Consider the following 21,057-nt stretch of genomic DNA (forward strand, 5'->3'; position numbering starts at 1 on the left):
TTGCAACACAGGGAACTCAACATACATTCCACTGTCTGATTTGAAACCATACCAAACCCTGCTTAGCTTTGTAAACGTGCAAGCAAGTTTTGCTGCACATAAAACGGAGAAAAGATTTATAACAAGGGAAGAAAATTTAAAAGATGAAAATCAAACCTGGCACATAGATTAAGTAGAGTTGTAACTGCTTCCTAAAGCCTGTTGCCTTGCTTAGCCGGCTTTGGAAAGGCAGCATGAGGACCGAGGGGAGTATGTCATTTTGGCTTTGCTTCCACCCCCACAGTAGGTTCCCTGTAGGAGTACTTGTGAAGCCCACTCGGTATGAAAAGTTGGGCCACCCCGATTTAGTCACCTAGGTTACTTTTATAGGTTTTTCTGGTTTCATCAGCATTTTGATCCTTCTACGAATACTGATCTTATAATAATTTTGCGGCTTCTAGCAAAAATTCTACAAATTTTATAATGTACACTAAGGTTGCGGCCCTCCCTATGTCAGATGACCCTTGGGTTCCCTTCCAGTTCTACAATTCTATGATTCCTGCAGTATCTGAATGGCCACAGGCCATTCAGAACTGAAGGGCAATTTGATTCAGCAGCTTGCTAATCTTTCTAAATCAATTAATGAAAATCTGGCTGGTTTTATGTGTGTATTATTAGTAAACACGGCTGATTTTGTGTGTCATTAGTAAATTTTCTGTTTATGCATACCACTGAAAGATTACTATTATGATGGTGCATAAAAAGGTCTCCAAATAAGAAATAAGATGGAAGCCTGCTATCTGGGGTTAAAAAAACAAAAACAGAAGCTGAAGTTCTCTAATCATGCCAATATCACTTTCCTATGCTGATGAAAACTTGGTGCATGAAATAATAATTATTAAAAAAGCAGGCAGGCTGAGAATATGCTCCGATGAGAAGCAGTGATGGCCACGAACTCAGATGCTTTTAAAAGAATATGGGTCAAATTTGTGGAGGATAAGACTATCTGTGGCTAGTGGCCCTGTCAAGAGGCAATATGTCTTTGAATACCAGTCACTGGGGATCAGAAATGGGGAGCGTTGGGCTCCTGCTCTCGGATTCTGCTCTACGGGCACTGAGGCATTGACAGGAGTGAGCCAGCAGTAAATCACACCAAGCAAGTTGGAGTTAACTCTTTATTAGCAAAAACAGGATATGCACAGGAGTGTCCGGCCTAATGAGAAGAGCAACTGATCTCCAACAGGTCTCACCTCCATGAAGCAGTGGCTGAGATGGAAGGTCCTTACCTCCCCATGGCTGCCTAACTCCCCTCCTCTCCAGGGCCTTTTCTGAGCAATCGGAGACTGTGCCTGTATAAAGCTAACTGCCCCTCCATCCTCTTCATGCCTCTCCTGGTTCTGGGAGAACAAGAGGGAAGGGAACTTGTTGCAGCAGGAAGGTGAGACATCCATGACTCTTCACCAGCCAGAATACTCTCTCCTCCCACCCCCTGCTTCAGCTTCTCATTCTGGGCTGCTCTCTGCCACAGACTCTCCCCGCTCACTAAGCCCTGTTACCCCTTCAGCTTCTGACACCTCCTCTCCCCAGTCTGTTCCCTCTTCTCCCTCATTGTTGTCCCAACACCATTCCACAGGCCTTGAGCCTTCTTTCCTTCAGGGTTCTCCAGCTGGTCGACCAGTATGCCGGACTGCAGAGACCCCCTTTGGCATGATCCAGCGTTGTTTGCGAGGGAAGAAAGTGAGGTGGAACAATGACAAACTCCATAGACTGCAATCAATAAGGAGAAGGAACGGAACAGGATGGCAGTGGGAAGCACCTGGTCAGACGAGAAAGCGTGGGGGACTGCAAAGTGTCGCTCAGTCACAGTTTTTCCTCTTCTGGCTCTGCTTCGAAGTGGTGCTGGGGTGTGTGACGGCAGCTGGCAGAGAGGTTGCCGGCGAATCTCCGGGACCTGGGTTCGTTATGGGAGGGAAAGGCTCGGGGCTGGTGGAGGGACACAGGGGGCCTGGCACCGGGTCGGGTCCCGGAGCCAAGTCTTGTGCCCCGGCAGGAACGTGCATCCCGGGTTCGTCAGGGGTGGGGGAAGGCAAGGGCATTGTGCTACTCCCTGAGGCGCTGGCCCGCCTCTCCCCGGAGTTGGGAGCGGCCTGCTGGGCAGACCACGGGGGGCTGAACCCCGGAAAGAGACTGGGAGAGGGGTATCTCGGTGTCGAAAAAGCCGTCGCAATGGCCTCCATGGCGGAGGTCTGCCTGCCCATGAGGTCGGCCAGCGTCTGGTGGGAGCGTTCGATGGCTGCGATCATGCGGTGAGTGGTGGCGCGGTCCTCCTCCCGCTCCTGCTTTTCCTGGCGCCTCTCCTGCCTGTCCTCAGCACGCTCCTCCTGCCGGGTGTTTTCGAAGGCCTGCAGGTCCTGCTGGTGCAGCTGCCGCAGTGCGTCCACAAGGTCAGCGTTCGCCTTGGAGGAGGACACCATCGCCGGGGAGGATGTGGGTTCCGCAGGCCGCCGGGCGGACTCTAATCGCTGGCGCCAGTTGCGCTCCCGCCGGAAGCGCATGCGCTCCACGTTGCCGGCATTCGGCCTCCTTGGCTCCTCCGCAGCGCCTGAGGAGAGACAAAAGGAAGGAGAAGGAGTGAAGGAAATAAAACAGCCATCAGCCCTCGTCATAGAATCACAGACATTCGAGGCCTAAAGGAAAAGATGAACGCAGACACAAAACACACATCTTATCTGATGTGTAACTATTGTGGATGAGAATCTTTTGTCAAACTGGGGCAAGTTCAAGGTGTTGGCACTAAAATACCCAATGCAGCTCAGGACCAGGTTCCTCCACAGCAGGTCTGGGCAATTATCGGCTTTCCAACATCGTAATGTTGCCAGCTAAGCTTCATGATATGGTAGCTAATAATAATAATAATTTTATTATTGATACCCTCTTCCACCTGACAGTTTCCCCAGCCACTCTCGGCAGCTCATAGAATATATCAGAACACACCAAAACATCAAACATTAAAAACTTCCCAATACAGGGCTGCCTTTAGGTATCTTCTATATCAGGGGTCAGCAACCTTTTTCAGCCGTGGGCCGGTCCACCACTCCTCAGACCATGTGGTGGGCCGGACTATATTTTGAAGGAAAAAAATGAACGAATTCCTATGCCCCACAAATAACCCAGAGATGCATTTTAAATAAAAGGACACATTCTATTCATGTAAAAACACGCTGATTCCTGGACCATCCGTGGGCCGGATTGAGAAGGCAATTGGGCCGCATCCGGCCCCTGGGCCTTAGGTTACATACCCCTGTTCTATATGTTATGTAGTTCCTTATCCCTTGACATTCGAAGAGAGAGCATTCCACAGGACAGCATTCCATGACAGATGGACAATCAACCTCTGCTTAAAAACCTCCAAGGAAGGAGAGTCCACTGCCTATTGTGGGAGCTCATACCTGTTTACATTCACTTGCTTTGATATAAGCTAATTGGTCTACTTTGATCCTAGGCTTGGAGCCCAGAAACGGGAGCTACCTGTAAGGGTTGGGTATTTGCCGCCTCTGCCCTCATATTGGCAAGTGCAGCGATGGGAAGTCCTGCCAAAGTGAGGGCTCAATAGGCAATCTGTAAATGGCTGCTCTTAACTTTTCCTTTTAACTGGTAATTTCATGGTTTTATTCTTTTCACACACTGCTTTTTAGGCTTGGTCGTTTTCTTTTTCACACTATAAATTTTGCGTAATAAATAAGCGAAACACACATGCTGCCTCCGACAGAGGAGGGAGAACGTTGACATCGCACCCCACAGCCATTATACAGTGGTACCTCTGGTTAAGAACTTAATTTGTTCTGGAGGTCCGTTCTTAACCTGAAACTGTTCTTAACCTGAGGTACCACTTTAGCTACTGGGGCCTCCTGCTGCCGCCGCCACCGTGCAATTTCTGTTCTCATCCTGAAGCAAAGTTCTTAACCTGAGGTACTATTTCTGGGTTAGCAGAGTCTGTAACCTGAAGTGTCTCTAACCTGAGGTACTACTGTATGCCACAAAAAAACTGTGCCCAAGCCACAAAGCACCACAGATAAAAGCACCACTCACTTGACACCTGAGGTTCAGCAGGGGTCTCTGGGGAGGGCAAGGGGACACTACTGCCCCGCGGCGGCTCCTCTTTCCCCACGATCAGCATGTCGTCATCTTTGGACGGCTTTCGGGCCTGCCTGCCCAGTTCGGCGGCCGCCCCCTGGAGTTCTTTGGGAGGGGAGGCCTGCGGCAAGGGGAGGACGTACTGCCGCTCGTTCGCGGCTGCCTCCGGGGCGGCGCTGGCCGCTTCCCTGGCGATCCTGGTGGCGGCCATGGGGTTGAGGGGCAGCCTCTTGCGCCGCTTGTCCAGCCGCTCCACCACGCCGGCCCCACACACCTTGCCGCAGACGATGCCCTTTCGTAGGCAGAGGAACTGCTCCAGCAGCTTGAAGTAGGGGGCGGTCTTGGGCGCCCTCCCCGAGTGGAGGTTCCCGCACTTGATCTCCTTGTAGCCGCGCTTGAGGTCTTTGGCCCGGCTGCGGCACTGCTCGGCGTCCCGCTCAAAGCCCCGTTCGCGGAGGCGGTCGGCAATCCAGGCAAAGAGCTTCATGTTGCGGTACTGCTGGCCCAGGGCGATCTGGACGTCCTCCGCTTTCCAGATGTCAATGAAGGCGATGGTCTCCTTGCGGGACCAGGCGTCCCGCCGTCTCCTGGGCTCTGGGGAAGGGAGGTTCACATCCGGGGGGCTTGGGAGAGAATCCGTCAGGGAGAAAGGCTCTGCAGCCAGCTGAGAGCTCTCTGGGTCGGCCGTCATTTCTGCTTGCTGTAAAGAAAAGAAAGGGGGAATGAAACTTTGGGCAAGTGCGGCTCAGTGGTTAGATTATTTTTTTAAAAACAAAACACTTGTATCATATAATTGGCTCCCGGTACATTTCAGAGCACAATTCATTTTTTAAAATATAAATATTTTAATTAGTTTTTTAACATATCGTGTCCAACATTCATATAACATAATTTCTTATACAATATTTTTGACTTCCATCAGCTCCTCTGGTGATTTTCCGTTTTTATCACTTATTCTGCATTTCCTAATTTTACTATTACTCTTAATTATCATTAACTAATAATTTTCTGGGACGCGGGTGGCGCTGTGGGTTAAACCACAGAGCCTAGGACTTGCTGATCAGAAGGGCGGCGGTTCGAATCTCTGCGACGGGGTGAGCTCCCGTTGCTCAGTCCCTGTTCCTGCCAACCTAGCAGTTTGAAAGCACGTCAAAGTGCAAGTAGATAAATAGGTACCGCTCTGGTGGGAAGGTAAGCGGCGTTTCCGTGCGCTGCTCTGGTTCGCCAGAAGCAGCTTAGTCATGCTGGCCACATGACCCGGAAGCTGTCTGCGGATAAACGCCGGCTCCCTTGGCCTATAGAGTGAGATGAGCGCGCAACCCCAGAGTCAGTCATGACTGGACTTAATGGTCAGGGGTCCCTTTACCTTTACTAATTTTCTTCATAGTCCTTTTTGCAATATTTCAAATAATCCTCCTTACAAATCTTCTTGCAATCCTACTAGCGTAATCTGTTCATTACAATTACACTTCAAATAGTTCATATATTTACTTCAGTCTTCTGAGAATCTCTGGTCCCGCAGGTTTTGAATTCTTCCTGTTAGTTTGTCTAGCTTTGCATAGTTTCAGAGCAGAATTCAAAGTGTTGGTGCTGACCTTTAAAGCCCTAAATAGCTTTGGCCCTGCATGCCTGAAGGAACGTCTCCACTTGCCTCAGTTCTGCCTGGACGCTGAGGTCCAGCTCCGAGGGCCTTCTGGCGGTTCCCTCAATGCAAGAAGCGAAGGTACAGGGAACAAGGCAGAGGGCCTTCTCAGTAGTGGCACCCACCCTGTGGAACGCCCTCCCATCAGATGTCGAAGAAATAAACAACTACCTGACTTTTACAGATAGGTAGCCGTGTTGGTATGCCATAGTCAAAACAAAAAGAATTCCTTCCAGTAGCACCTTAAAGACCAACTAAGTTAGTTCTTGGTATGAGCTTTCGTGTGCATGCACACTTCTTCAGATACACTCAGTGTATCTGAAGAAGTGTGCATGCACACGAAAGCTCATACCAAGAACTAACTTAGTTGGTCTTTAAGGTGCTACTGGAAGGAATTTTTTTTGTACCTGACTTTTAGGAGACATCTGAAAGCAGCACTGTATCGGAAAGTTTTTAATGTTTGATATCTTACTGTGTTTTAATTTATTGTAACCCAGTCAGATGGGCATCATATAAAATGAAATGAAATAAAATGAATAAAATAAAAATAATAAGCATCAGCATCAGAATAAGAAAAGCTGTTTACATTAGCAGAAATAAAAAAACCATACACTATTGACAGCAGCGAGCCAGCATTAAATCACACCTAGCAAATTGGAATTAGCTCTTTATTAGCAAAAAGGATCAACACGGGAGTGTCAGACCTAATGAGCAAAGCAACTCATCTCTGACAGGTCTCGCATCCATGAAGCAGCTGCTGAGGCTGAAGGTCCCCATCTCTCCATTTCTCCAGGGTTTCCCCCAAGCAATCTGAGATTCTGCCTACTATCCCCTCTTCCCTTTTCATGCCTCTCCTGGTTCTGGGAGACCTGATCTTAGGAAAACAGAAAGCTGCTTTCTGCCAAGTCAGACTACCGGTCCATGCAGTCTGGTACCGACTTCACTGACTCTAGGATTTCAGACTGGGTTCTCTCCCAGTCCGACCTGGTGATGCCTGCCTCACTGCCTCTCTCAGCCTCTCCAGCCAGCCTCTCTCTCCACCTGGCTATCATCCGCCAAGCTTCCGGCGCCTTCCATGCGAGCCACCTCTCACCTTTTGCTCCTGCCTCTCGGCCTCTTGCTTCATCTGCAGGAAATCCTCCGCCAGGCCCACCGCTTGGGCGCATGTTTCCGGGCTGCTCCCCGTCACCCAGCTCTGGAGTTCAGTGGGCAGGATGTTCAGAAACTGCTCCAGGATCACCTGCTCTAGGATCTGCTCCTTGGAGAAGCGCTCTGGCTTCAGCCAGTGGTGGCAAAGGTACCAGAGGTGCCCACAGGCTTCTCGGGGACCTTCAGCCTCCTGGTAGCGGAAGTCCCGGAAGCGCTGGCGCAGGGTATCCCTGCTCGGAGCATCTCCGCCCAGGGCCTCTTCCTTCGCTGCCCCGAACCCCCTCCTTCCAGTGTCCGGGACGAGCCTGGGGGCGGCTTCCTCGCGAGCCCACTGGCATCCTTCCACAGCCCCCTTGAAAGATGCCAGAAGCTCCTTCGCGTCGTCCCAGGGGGCGGGTTCCGGCGACTGCATGTTGTTGCCCCGTCCGGACGGAGGGGACCGTGCCGCCTCGGGGAATTCTTCCAGCTGGGTCTCCCAGCAGTCAGAAAGGCCCTCGTCCGGCTCCTGCTTGACCTGCTGTGACAGTGCCCAGCCAAAAAAGGCCCTTGTGGTCCTGGACGGAGCCGGGTGGGCACCCCTGACTTTCCCTTCCAGCCCCGCCAACGGTTTGAGCCCTTCCGACTCCTGGCCCTCCATTTTCATTCCCGTCCGAACACACCGTGTGCAACGGGAGGCGTGAGGAGGCCACACTTGCCCAGTCGTCACCCCCAAACCTTTTTCCTCAGGCGCTCGTCTCTCCAAAAACAATTGCCAGCCATGAGTCACTCTCTTCACATTTGCATAGGCGTCTCTCAGCAAAAGCTGAGGACATTGGGATGCTTAATCCATGAGGAGTCTTACACGGCAGTGGGCAATGTTAGAGGCCTGGAGCTTTTTTCTCCGCTGAAGAAGGAAAGATAAAAATTAATCATTGCGAGTAACAGAGGGCCCATCAATTTGTGCAATGCTTCCCAAGCCCCACATGACCTCTTGAAAATTACTGAGGATCTCAGTGGACCCTATCATTATTTTTTCTGCCTGCTGCAGCAATTGTAAAGCACTGTGTTATGTGCTGTATGCTTTTTAACTGAATGCTTACTGCTTTGTTTCTTTCGTATCTTGTATTTTGCTGTATTGCAAATAATTCTTGATTATGTGTTTTGTGTTTTCATATTGTGATTTTTATCTTGTGAACCGCCAGGAGACCTGTGGGTATAGAGTGGTATACAAACTTAATAAATAAATTATTATTATTATTATTATTATTATTATTATTATTATTATTATTATTTCCAAAGTTTTTTGATTGTGTTTTTCACAGAAACACCATGGACCACTTGAATGAAGCTTGAGGGGCGCAGTTATCTGAATAAGCTAGCTTTGTTAGTCAACAGCAGCAGCAACAACAAATAAACATATGTAAATAAATAATAATAAGAGTAATATATTGCTTATTAACAGTACTTTCTTTGTCATGGTTCTCACTAGTACAGAGCCCCATCACTTTCTGCTGCTGTTGTTGCCTACGGCACCATTTGGTGCTGTCACTCACGGCACTTTGATCAAAAGATTACTACCGTCACTTCATTATTTTTATTTTTATCAAAAAAACCTTCTTCTTCATCATCAACTCACCTTCTTACCAGCCCTGCACCGTAAAATCCCAGGGCTGGTTACAGCAATTTTAAAAAACCACAACATTAAAGCCAGTTTAAAACAAACCACAGTCAACTAGGAGTGTTTTGTTGCTGTTTACTTTCACAAAAAAATTAAAAAATATTAACAACCCAGGGTTAGTGGATTGTCTTTAATTTTATTATGTATTTTGTGGGGCATATACAGAGAGAGAGAGAGAGAGATTTTTGTTGTGAACTGCCCAGAGACCTATGGGTATAGGGCAGTATACAAATTAATTAATTATTAGAGTGATCAATCAATCAATATTGGGGGACCCCCACCGCAATTAACTAATTTTGACACATAACTTTTATTAAATTTTCCAATTTCCATTTCAAAATATTCATTTGAACAACATTACATCAGTGACTACCCTTCTTCTCTTTCCGTAGTTCATCCTGCATATCACTAATTAGTAATTAATTTTTTTGGGGGGGACACCCCCCCTCCCCACCCACAGCAAGAAGAAACTTCCTAGAACTGAGGGCTAAGGGCACGCGGCGGCTTCACTCGCCCCTCCTGAGCATGCTCCGAAGAGGGACCCCCCCCACCTGCGCGCATGCCCGGAGGGGGCGAGCCAGCGCCGGGCTTCCCCCAGCCAGCAGGCGAGCGTCACGGGACGGGGATCCCCCCCCCCCAGCGGCGCCCGCTTGCTCTCCTCTGCGCTGCTTTTCTTTTGCAAACGAACAAACGACAACAACCACCACCGTGCATTGGGAGGGAGGGGAGGGGAAATGGGGGGAAGGGAGGAATAAAAGGAGAGGATCGGGGCGAAGAAGGGAGGAGAGGAAAAGAAGGTGGCCTTACTCCCCCCTCCCCCAAAAAAATCAGATCCCCCCCCCCGGCCCTGTCTCGCTCACCCCTCCTGCAGCCCAGCCCAGATGCCAAACTTCACTCCTGCGGCTGCTGGGAAATCCGGACTCCAGTTTCCCACGCACGAGGGGAAGGAGGGAGCAAAGCAGGAAGGGGACGGATTAGCCCCTGACATCAGGAGGCTTGGCCTCACATGCCACCCACACTGGCCTGTCTAGGAATCCGGAGTGAGGCCTCGTTTAAACGCTGGCCGATTTGGAGCAGAGCTCTCCATCCATCTATTGCAGGGGGGGGGGTAGTGGAAACTTTATTTCCTTCCCTCTCTTTCTTTCCCTCTCTCTCTCTCTCTCTGCCTTCCTTATATCTCAGGTCCCTTTCTGCCCATCATTACACCTCTAAGCTGGGAAAGGAAGGTTGAGCTGCACCGGGTGGATTTCTGCCTGCCAGTTTAGTTCAATCAAAGGCGCAGCAAGAGGCCTGCCCCGCTTTTAAAAGAGCACTGCCTTATATCCCGCCCAGTGGCCTCTCCAGGAATCTGGAGTAAACCCTCATTTAACTGCAGGCAGTTTTGAAATGGGGGTTGTTTTTTTGAGGGGGGTGTCACACTCCCCCTTCTCTGCCTTTTTAATAGGTAGTGGCTGTTTCTTCCTATCTTGGCACCTCCGTGCAAGGGATGGAACGTGAGCTGCATCAGTTGGATTTCTGCCTGCCGTCCAGTTAAATTAAGGGTGCATATCCGTCTTTAAAAGAGGGGAGATCTTTGCTCTGTTGTACATCCCACTGACTGGTGTCTCTAGGAACACAGAGGAAGCCCTTTTTTTTGTAGCTCATCTAAACGCAAAGACGTCTGGATCTGGGATCTGGTTTCCGCTGCCTCGTTCTCTCTCCTTCCCAGGCGGAAAGATCCAACAGTGGAAGTTTCTCTCTATCACTTCCTTGCTGCACCTGATGGGTTTCTGCCTGCTACAAGCTGGTAAAGTTGTAGCGGAGCTCAGCCATTTTTGTTCAGAGAATGGTAATACAATTTCTTTATTATCTGAGATTGTTAATGACATGGCTGCCGCCTCTTTAATAGGGGCATGACAGTAGGGAACTCCACAGGTGAAACTTTGCTCCAGATGGATTTCTGCCTGCGACATAGCCATGAGAAATAGGTAAAGGTAAAGGTACCCCTGCCCGTACGGGCCAGTCTTGCCAGACTCTGGGGTTGTGCGCCCATCTCACTCAAGAGGCCAGGGGCCAGCGCTGTCCGCAGACACTTCCGGGTCACATGGCCAGCGTGACATCGCTGCTCTGGCGAGCCAGAGCTGCACACGGAAACGCCGTTTACCTTCCCGCTAGAAAGCGGTCCCTATTTATCTACTTGCACCCGAGGGTGCTTTCGAACTGATAGGTTGGCAGGCGCTGGGACCGAGCAGCGGGAGCGCACCCCGCCACGGGGATTCGAACCGCCAACCTTTCGATCGGCAAGCCCTAGGCGCTGAGGCTTTAACCCACAGCGCCACCCGCGTCCATGCCATGAGAAATACTTTGCCTTAAAAAAGAGAGGAGGGGGTGATCCTAGGTTTTAATCGTCTAGGATTGCTATTTATTTATTTTTTGGCAGGGTGGCTACACTTTTAATACTATCACTACAGGAGCAAATCCAGCAGGTGGAGTTTTCCTGTGACTTTGTACAGAGAAAACTGGACACAGAGAAAAAATGTTTTCTCATAATACTGTCAGAACATAAGAAGAGCCCTGATGGAATGTGCTGCCCCAAATGTAGGGCACCATCTGAGATGGGCTTTGAAAGAGGATTTGACAATATTTTGGAGCAGAGATGTCTCAGAGATGTGCTAGGGCAGGCCTAGGCGATCGGTTCTGTGAAACCAAGGAAGACTCGTGCAAATTTCCTTTTTTAAAAGTTATTTTTAATATCCTATGAGCCACCCCAAACATTTTTTTACAATGGAAGGGTGGGATATATATGTTGTTGTTGGTTAGTCGTTTAGTCGTGTCCGACTCTTCATGACCTCTTAAATATATAAAGCAAAGTTCTTAAAACAATGTGGCTTACTGTGGTAAGAGATCACTTACAGTATAATAATAATAATAATAATAATAATAATAATAATAATAATTTATTTGTACTCTGCCCATCTGGCTGGGTTTCCCCGGCCACTCTGGGCAGCTTCCAACAAGGATTAAAAATATATCAAAATTCAGGCGTCTCTCGTTTTTATGAACTTGTGCACACTGACGAAGTGTTCTGTGAAATGCTGAAAGCTGGCATACTCGAAAACTCGTTTAAAAATCTGGGAGAGAGAGGAGATCCCAGCAGACTTTAGGGATGCCAAAATTATCAATCTTTTTTTTTTTTTTTAAATGGTGACAGAACGGATTATGGAAACTATCGGGGCTTCTCTTTATTAGCTGCAGGCGGCAAAATTCTTGCCAGGATCTTAGCCTGGCTCAATCAACTAACTGAGGACTTTGCGTTGGTGAGAAAGGACCTGTCAGTCTGATGGAGGGCAACCAGAGTTGCCTAAATCTGTTCCAGAGCGAGAAATTCCACGCAAGGACAAAGTGCATTGGGGTGAAGAAGTACACTTTGTGCAAGAGGGTCTTGTGGAACGGTCTTACTGTCATACTGATTCAATGACTGCAGGTCCAGAACCTACGTGTCAAGCTTGGACTCTTGGTGTGAAATATACTCGGAGTTGAGTGAGTTCATGCTCTTTATTGAATTACAAGAGGATCTGTCCTGGAGTGTCAACACAAGGGGGCTTGTGAAGAAGGCGCAGCAGAGACTGTACTTTTTGAGAATTCTAAGGAAAAACCATCTTCCACAGAAACTGCTGCTTGCCTTCTGTCACTGTGCCATTGAGAGCGTGCTCACTTATGGCTTATGTGTGTGGTACGGAAGCTGTACTACCCAGGACAGGATGGCGTTGTGCAGAGTTGTTAAGGCAGCAGAGAGCATTGTTGGCTGCCCACTTTCCACCTTAGAGCAGATTTATGCCACAAGGTGCCATAGGAAGGCACTGGACAGAGTAAAAGATCCATCACATCCTGGTCACTGTCTCTTTGAGCTCCTGCCGTCGGGACGGAGATACAGGACGATGAAGACAAGAACGAGCCGTCTTAAGAACAGCTTCTTCTCCAGAGCGATCTCGGCCCTGAATGGGAAGCCTGGACTTTGAAAGTCATCTAATCTTCCTTGCTGTATTATACTGTATTGTTTTAATTAGTGTTTTTATAGTTGTTTTGATTTTGTGTGGAGTGCCCTACCTGTGTGGATGGAGCAGCCAAGTAATTTCGTTGTCCCTGAGAGGGGGCAATGACAATAAAGATATTATTATTATTATTATTATTATTATTATTATTATTATTATTTATTCAGATCATAGTAGTGAGGAATGGAATGTTTCCCTGAACTGTCTACTTTATATACATTATTATTATATATATAAATAATAATTATTATTTTAATAATTAATTATAATAATTTAATAATAATTTTAATTAATAATAATAATAATAATAATAATAATAATAATAATAATAATAATTTATACCCCGCCCACCTGGCTGAGTTTCCCCAGCCACTCTGGGCGGCTCCCAATCAAGTATTAAAAAGAATACAGCATTAAATATTATTTACACAATGGGCCCCACGTGATTGGCTAATTCCGGGATACTCCTGTAGGCCAATCAGCTTGCAGATTCACTTTCGCCTGGAGTTGGATTGGGTGGCTCCTGTGGACCAATCAGACTGCTGCATTCTGGATCCCATTGTTCTAGGACCAATCAGACTGCTGCAATTTGGATCCTAGTCAACTCAATACATAACAGGGTGGTTGAATAAAAATTGTGTATATAAGTGTATGTTGTCTTGCCTGCGTAAGGGGCATGTGGGATGTATCATCACTGAAGCAGTCAAGTACAACAATTTCCTGTTGCCTAGAGTGGACCCACAGGGGAATGTGGCTCCAGAGAGGGAGGACTTCCTGCCATACCTGTTCTGGAGCCCCCTCCCCTTGTGTGTGACCAGGTAGGTGGGCGTGGCCCTAGCAGACCCTTTAAATGGGCTGAGCACGTGGCCATCGCCCCTTTCTCCTTTTGACTTCTCTCTTGGACCTCCTCTTCTGGCTCTTATCCAGCAGCACATGGTTTATCCTTACAGAGGATAGAAGCTGCAAGGTAAGTAAACTTTACTCCTAAAGAAGACTCCTGTGTTGTTGTTATTATTTTAAGAGGGAAATACTAAGGGGAAACCTACCAGGAACAAGCAAGACTGGATTGCTTAATTTAAAGGATTGTAAGGAATCACCAACTTGCAAGGGAATGTGTTCTTTTTTAAAAAATAATAATTTTTTATTAGTTTTTCAACACAAATTAAAAGCAAAACAACACACGCACATAGACAAACAAAAACATATAAACATGTATAATTTCAAGAAACTCTTTTTCCTAAACCTTGCTTCTCGGACTTCCCCATACCTCCCCTTTTCTGCATCCCTGTTTTAAAGTTTCTTCAGCAACTCTTCACATCAATTAATTAATTACTTATTTTCTTTTTACGCTTCTTCTCATACATAGTCAGTTACAGCTGTAATTCTATATTTTCCCTTCCTCTGACATTTTAACACTCATCAATTTTACAACTATTTTTAAGGTATACTTTGAATTTCTTCCAGTCTTCTTCCACAGTCTCTTTTTCTTGGTCCCGGATTCTGCCAGTCCCATGTAGTCAATCACCTTTGTCTGCCACTCTTCCAGTGTGGGTAGTTCTTGTGTCTTCCAATACTTTGCGCAAGGGAATGTGTTCTAATGGCTTTCTCCCTAGTGTGAGTGAGGAGGGATAATATTTAATCAATACATCCTCCCTGGAAAATAGAATGCCTATGGTCAAGCTAACATATTATCAGGGTAAAAAAAAATTTTTTTTAAGAAAACCACAAAAGTTGATGTTATTATGTTGACAGTATGTGAAACCGAGCCACAATTTTTTGAAAAACAAAACAAGAAAGCTATTAAATCCAAGTGCAAGAAGGAGAAAGAGGATTTTTCTCTCTGCTGTTTACCGGTAATTTCTCTTTTCATATCAGTCTTGTTTTTCTGTGAACTCCAATTCCCAAATAAACACCTGGCCCCCTTTAGCTGAGCAAACACCCAAGTGGGACAGTGAAGGGGCTTGAGATGAAGAAGGAAAGTCTGTGAATTCACCCCTGTCTGAAGGGGTGGGCTGGAGCCTATTATTATTATTATTAGTATTTATATACCACTGTTATAAGAAAAAACCTGCTCCTATTCCCTTCAGGGGTATCCAAGAGCCCATATAGAGTCCTTTATTAAACTGTTGCAACAGGGTTCCCACTCTCCACATGCAGGAGGGAGGAGGAACCCAGAACAATGGTGCACAAGCCCTTATATTGTTGTTGTTTAGTCGTTTAGTCGTGTCCAACTCTTCGTGACCCCATGGAGAAGAGCACGCCAGGCACTTCTGTCTTCCACTGCCTCCCGCAGTTTGGTCAGACTCATGTTCTTAGCTTCGAGAACACTGTCCAACCATCTTGTCCTCTGTCGTCCCCTTCTCCTTGTGCCCTCCATCTTTCCCAACATCAGGGTCTTTCCCAGGGAGTCTTCTCTTCTCATGAGGTGGCCAAAGTATTGGAGCCTCAGCTTCAGGATCTGTCCTTCCAGTGAGCACTCAGGGCTGATTTCCTTCAGAATGGATCAGTTTGTTCTTCTTGCAGTCCATGGGACTCTCAAGAGTCTCCTCCAGCACCATAAGTCAAAAAGCCCTTATATAGAAGTTTGAAATTGCCCACCCTGTAGCCCAAGACGTCTCCCCAAAAAAAATCATGCATCACAGAAGGCAGAAATCCTGCCTGCTAAGATACTCAGTGGTCACTGATTGCATTAGCTGGGCAGCCTGGCCATTCTTTTGTAATGGTAAATACTTTAATTCCTAAATCTAGGTCACAGGCTCACCCTATTCATACACAAATATGCCCTTAAGACTGGATTTGCAAGCAAAGAGACAATGGGAAGGCTTTCCCATTTCCTTTCTCCTTGCAGAGAAATATTTGAGGTCAATTTGGGAGAGTCAAAACGGTTTGGGAGAGTCAAAATGGCTTCAGGATTACTCTCCTGTACTATTTCAGACACGTGGCTCATATACTTACGTAAGTGTTTCCCTTGTACATTTATGAACATTTATTTAGCACCTTGGAATTCTTATAACACCGCCCTATACCTGGAGGTCTCAGGGCGGTTCACAGTAAAAAATCAAAATATAAAATCACAAAACATATAATCAAAATAAAAACAACCCAATAACCCCCCCAAACCACATTTTTAAAGGGCATAGGATGAAGTAGGACTTACTCATGAGTAAACAAGCAAAGGCTTCTGCTGCTCCACACTGTTCTCAGTGTTTACCTCTGCTTTTAGTGTTTATTGCTGCTGTCTACAATGCAGTTAATATTTGGATATTTTATTTAACCTGTTTTATTAGTTGTTATCGGCCTTTGCCAGACAGCCCTAAAAAATTAATTCTATCAAATGAAGACATAATTAATCCCACCAGGTAATAAAATGCATTGACCCAACAAAACACATGACATTTGTGGATTTTCTAATATTAACAATAGCAACTGCTTTGCACTCTTGAGACATCTCTTGTTATTTTTTCACACAGGTAGTTTCCTGCCCCCCATAGTGAAGGCGGTGCTTCCAGAGTGACATCAGGACCTTGGCCAATCAGCCTCTTCGGACGCCGAAAGTTCCCTTCTCTAGGATAGCACATCTGGAAATGGTAACATTGGCTGGTTTCCTTTTTATTTTTTTAGTTGGTGGTTAAGATAGAGAGGGTGAGAATCCCTCAGCAAACCGTGGGAACAGATCTGAGCTTTCCATTTGCGCACGTCCTGAGTCCATTTTAATGGTTTCGATTCTCTCCCCTGGATTTATAGCTAATCCAGAAAGCTCGCAGGCTGGAATCGGGACAGGATCCGGCAGGGAAGCCCAGATTTACAAGCCATGCCTGATTATTGCTCTGGGCCTTTTAAGAAACAAACAAATTGGGGGCCAATGGAGGAGGGCGAAAGATTTAAAATACATGCACACATATATGTATATAAGTCCAGTTATCTCCTGCTTGGACTACTGCAATGTGCTCTACGTGGGGCTACGTTTGAAAGTGACCCGGAAACTACCGTATTTTTCGCTCTATGAAACACACTTTTCCCCTCCTAAAAAGTAAGGGGAAATGTGTGCGTGTCTTATGGAGCAAATGCAGGCTGCTCAGCTATCGCTGAAGTGTGCGCACCGATCCCTCTTGCTCTCCTGGCTTCAGGGATAGCCATGCAAAGCCTCTTGAGCGCAGCCGGAGGCTTTGCGTTGCTTTCTGATTTTCCTCCTCTAGAAACTAGGTGCGTCTTATAGCCGGGTGTGTCTTGCAGAGCGGAAAATACGGTACCACCAATCCAAAATGCAGCAGCTGGACTGGTGACTGGGAGTGGCCACTGAGACCACATAACTCCAGTCCTGAAAGACCTACATTGGCTCCTAGTACGTTTCCGAGCACAATTCAAAGTGTTGGTGCTGACCTTTAAAGCCCTAAATGGCCTCGGCCCTGCATTGCAGAAGGTTGCAGGTTCAATCCAGACAGTACTAAACTAAGTGACCAAGATTCCTATTCCCTTGTGTAGGTGAGGATGATGAAGGAAATATTATATTGTGAGCTATTTTCATAAAACAACAACGCTGGGCGTGTCAGAAATGCAGGATACGTATGCGGCACTCAAAAGTACCTTCTGAAAGGGGAGCTGCTTATCTGTATTTCCTATTCTCAAGATTCCTCATTTCAATCAATTTACTTTCCTAAACAGGCAACGAGAAAGTGGCAGCCAGGAGATGAAGCCAAAGACGCCTGTGCCTCTGAAGAAAGTTGCAAGAAGACCACCTGGGCCACAGCCAGGATGACGATGCCTGATACTTGCAAGGAGCAAGACCTGTGCATTGTCTATGGGGAACCCATCAGGGCTAAGCCCATCATCCACAAGAGAACAGGGGGTCAGCAAAAAGCCCGCCCAGTCGAGGAGGAGGAGGATGAACCCCTTCCTCATGGAGGAAGTTGCAGATCCCCCTGGGAAATCCCAGTGTGGAAAATTCCTGGTGCTCCTAAGGAGCAGGATGTGTGCATTGTGGGTGAGGAAAACATCTGGCAGTTCCCCAAAACCGCCGAGAGAAAGGCATGTTTGCAGAAAATCAGCTCAGGGGAGGGTCCAGTTTACAGCAAAGGAGACTCCAGTGTCCCGAGTAAAACTCCAGCTCAGACCGTTGTTGCTGCCACAGCCAGGATGACGATGCCTGATACTTGCAAGAAGCCAGACCTGTGCATTGTCTATGGGGAACCCTTCAGGCAAAAGCCCATCATCCACAAGAGAACGAAGGGTCAGCAGAAAGCCCACCCAGTCGAGGAGGAGGAGGAGGAACCCCTTCCTCATGGAGGAAGTTCCAGATCCCCCTGGGATATCCCAGTGCAGGCAATTCCTGGTGCTGTTAAGGAGCAGGATGTGTGCATTGTAGGTGAGGAAAACATCTGGCAGTTCCCCAAAACCGGCGAGAGAAAGGCATGTTTGCAGAAAATCAGCTCAGGGGAGGGTCCAGTTGATAGCAAAGGAGACTCCAGTGTCCCAAGTAAAACTCCAGCTCAGACCGTTGTTGCTGCCACAGCCAGGATGACGATGCCTGATACTTGCAAGAAGCCAGACCTGTGCATTGTCTATGGGGAACCCATCAGGGCAAAGCCCATCATCCACAAGAGAACGAAGGGTCAGCAGAAAGCCCACCCAGTCGAGGAGGAGGAGGAGGAGGAACCCCTTCCTCATGGAGGAAGTTGCAGATCCCCCTGGGATATCCCAGTGCAGGCAATTCCTCGTGCTGTTAAGGAGCAGGATGTGTGCATTGTAGGTGAGGAAAACATCTGGTAGAACCCCAACTTCTGCGAGAGAAAGGCATGTTTGCAGGAAACCCACTCAGTGGAGGGTCCCGTTCACAGCAAACTAGACTCCAGTGTCCCCAGTAAACCTCCAGCCCAGACTGTTGGTGATGCTGCTAAAGGACAAGACACCTGCATTGTGTATGACCAAGGTGTCCTACAAAAGCACCCTGTCCATATCAGAATTGGGTATCCTGAGGAAACACACCCAGGGGAGGATGAAGTTAAGCCTATTGATGGTGGAGAAGATTGGAAAGCCACATTGCAGCCCACTGTTGGTGCCCCCAAGGAACAAGACATCTGTGTTGTGTATGGAAAGAAGCCCATCATTCAAGGAGGAGCTTGCAGTGAATCACAGCCCCTGTCTCCCACCCCTGTGGGAACAGGAACTGACTAATGAGGAAGACCTTCTATTTACATCAATGTGTTATTTGATTGATTGATTGATTGATTGATTGATTGACTGGTTGCATTTATATCTCATCCTTTTCTCCCAGGAGGTGCACATGGAATTCTCACAAGAACCCTGCAAGGTAGACTAGGCTAAGAGGCAATGACTGGCCCAAGGTTCTCCAGAGAACTTCTGGGCTGACTAGGGATTCGAACCCTGGTCTCCCAGGTCCTAATCCAGTACTCCAACCACTACACCACATTTATTTTATGAGCCGTCTGGAGTGCAGCAGGCCCGCAATGTCATTGTCTCAATTCTCCACAAGAAATGCAGGAACGAAAAGGATAGCGATTTCATACAGCGATTTCTGTATAATTAGCCTAAAATCCCTAAGATCAGGAACGCGTTTCCGCACATGTTTTCCACCTACTCAAATTTATCCGTTTGTCTCTGCGTGCATTCTTTAATGAGCAGTGAGGTCTCAGCTGTTAAGGAAGCTTTTCCCACAACCCAGGCACTTGATAGGCCTCTCCCCTGTGTGGATTCTCTTGTGTGTCATGAGGAAGGTCTGTCCCTGGAAGGTTTTCACACACACCAAACTCTTGTACGGCCTTTCTCCAGTGTGGACTCTCTGATGTGTGATAAGTTGAACCCAGACCCTCTTGGGGTGTTAATGCTGTGAGCCCCTCCACTGTGAGCTCAGGTTTCATGTATGTGCAAATAAACCATGTATCTTAAAAGACGCCACAGTCTGTCCCTCATTCCAAAGGAAAGCGAAGCCTAGATAAGCACCAGGAACCCCTGGAATCTTTTTTAAATTCTTTTTTTTTTTCATTCATTACACATCTCATATTCATAACATTTACTATGCATTCCTCCCTCCCTTCCGCTCCTAGGCTTCCCCCAACTTCCGCTTCTAGTTTGTTTCTCCTTTCACCAACTTTGCTGCCTCCTAAAAGAAAAAGCTACTAATAACATATTTATACAAGAACACCAAACCTAAAAACATAAAAATAACAATGAATACACCATATTATTTCTCTATCTTCTACACATTTTCTAATGCTAACAATGTGAATGTTTATTTGAATCCTGCCATCAAGTCTATAGACTTTCTTTGTTTCTGCAAATATAATATAAATGGTTCCCATTCTTTTTCAAAACAAAAAATTCCTTCCAGTAGCACCTTAAAGACCAACTAAGTTAGTTCTTGGTATGAGCTTTCGTGTGCATGCACACTTCTTCAGATACTTTTTCAAAGTCACTGTTGTCTTTTTCTCTTAGTCTGTCATTTTTGCCAGTTCTGCATAGTTCATCAACTTCTCCTGCCATTGTTCTTTAGTTGGTATTTCTCCAGTCTTCCAGTTTTGTGCAATCAACAATCTCGCTGCTGTAGTGGAATACATAAATAAAGTCCTATTTTCTTTCGGTATGTCTTGGCCTAAGGAACCTCTGGAATCTTGCACTGCTCAGAAATGGAGGGCGTGCCTGCGACAATACTGCCTTAGAAGAGGCGTTCCTCTTTCTCACGCACATTAACACCCTAGAACAGGCATGTTCCCCTCTCACACATGCACATCTTAAAAGAGGCAGTCCCCCTCTCCCTTGTATGCACATCCAGAGAAGGGCATCCCCCCTCTTTTTCTCTCACACACGAGAGAGAGGAGAGAATGCCTCTCCTCACACCCTGATATGATACGATACAATAATCTTGTCATCGTCCCATACAGAACAACAAAAGTGAAAAAATCTACATCAGACATTCAAAAACCAACAAGCCTGCTATCCCAGCTTGGTTAACCCCCTACAAACTCTGATACCCCATAATTAAATACAATATACCGTAGTCCCACAGAGACTACCTTACACTGTGTTTAAAAATCGCATTTGGATAAAAACTGTTTCTCTTGTGGCTAGTCCTAGTCTTTATAAACCTGTACCTTCTTCCAGGGGGACACGGGTGGCGCTGTGGGTTAAACCACAGAACCTAGGACTTGCCGATCAGATAGTCAGCGATTCGAATCCCCACGACTGGGTGAGCTCCCGTTGCTCTGTCCCTGCTCCTGTCAACCTAGCAGTTCGAAAGCACGTCAAAATGCAAGTAGATAAATAGGTACTGCTCGGGCGGGAAGGTAAATGGCATTTCCGTGCGCTGCTCTGGTTCACCAGAAGCGGCTTAGTCATGCTGGCCACATGACCCGGAAGCTGTACTCCGGCTCCCTCGGCCAGTAAAGTGAGATGAGCGCCGCAACCCAAGAGTCGGCCACGACTGGACCTAATGGTCAGGGTTCACTTCTTCC

The 21,057-nt window shown here is 47.0% G+C and overlaps 2 protein-coding genes across 4 annotated transcripts; one reads left to right on the forward strand and one right to left on the reverse strand.

Annotated features, from left to right (window-relative positions):
- Window positions 1-1,140: 1,140 nt before the first annotated feature.
- On the reverse strand, window positions 1,141-9,510 carry LOC309364482 (uncharacterized protein). Its single transcript, XM_081901870.1, has 4 exons — window positions 9,422-9,510; window positions 6,849-7,787; window positions 4,069-4,813; window positions 1,141-2,581 (listed from the first exon to the last, which is right to left on the reverse strand). The coding sequence occupies exons 2-4, from the start codon at window positions 7,545-7,547 to the stop codon at window positions 1,836-1,838; spliced, it is 2,190 nt and encodes a 729-aa protein (XP_081757996.1). The 5' UTR covers window positions 7,548-7,787; window positions 9,422-9,510; the 3' UTR covers window positions 1,141-1,835.
- A 3,630-nt stretch (window positions 9,511-13,140) lies between these two features.
- On the forward strand, window positions 13,141-19,497 carry LOC309364990 (uncharacterized protein). 3 transcript variants are annotated; one of them, XM_081903063.1, is made up of 4 exons: window positions 13,141-13,559; window positions 15,880-15,951; window positions 16,063-16,179; window positions 17,255-19,497. In XM_081903063.1, exons 3-4 carry the CDS (start codon window positions 16,177-16,179, stop codon window positions 18,356-18,358), a joined length of 1,107 nt encoding a protein of 368 aa, XP_081759189.1. In that variant the 5' UTR covers window positions 13,141-13,559; window positions 15,880-15,951; window positions 16,063-16,176; the 3' UTR covers window positions 18,359-19,497. The 3 variants fall into 3 exon arrangements, with proteins under 3 accessions (XP_081759189.1, XP_081759190.1, XP_081759188.1); XM_081903064.1 differs by lacking the exon at window positions 15,880-15,951 and having other exon boundaries at window positions 13,141-13,410; XM_081903062.1 differs by lacking the exon at window positions 15,880-15,951 and having other exon boundaries at window positions 13,142-13,559.
- Window positions 19,498-21,057: the final 1,560 nt, after the last annotated feature.

The sequence above is a fragment of the Podarcis melisellensis genome (genome assembly GCF_964234715.1).
Source record: "Podarcis melisellensis genome assembly, chromosome: 2".
NCBI classification, from domain to species: domain Eukaryota; kingdom Metazoa; phylum Chordata; class Lepidosauria; order Squamata; family Lacertidae; genus Podarcis; species Podarcis melisellensis.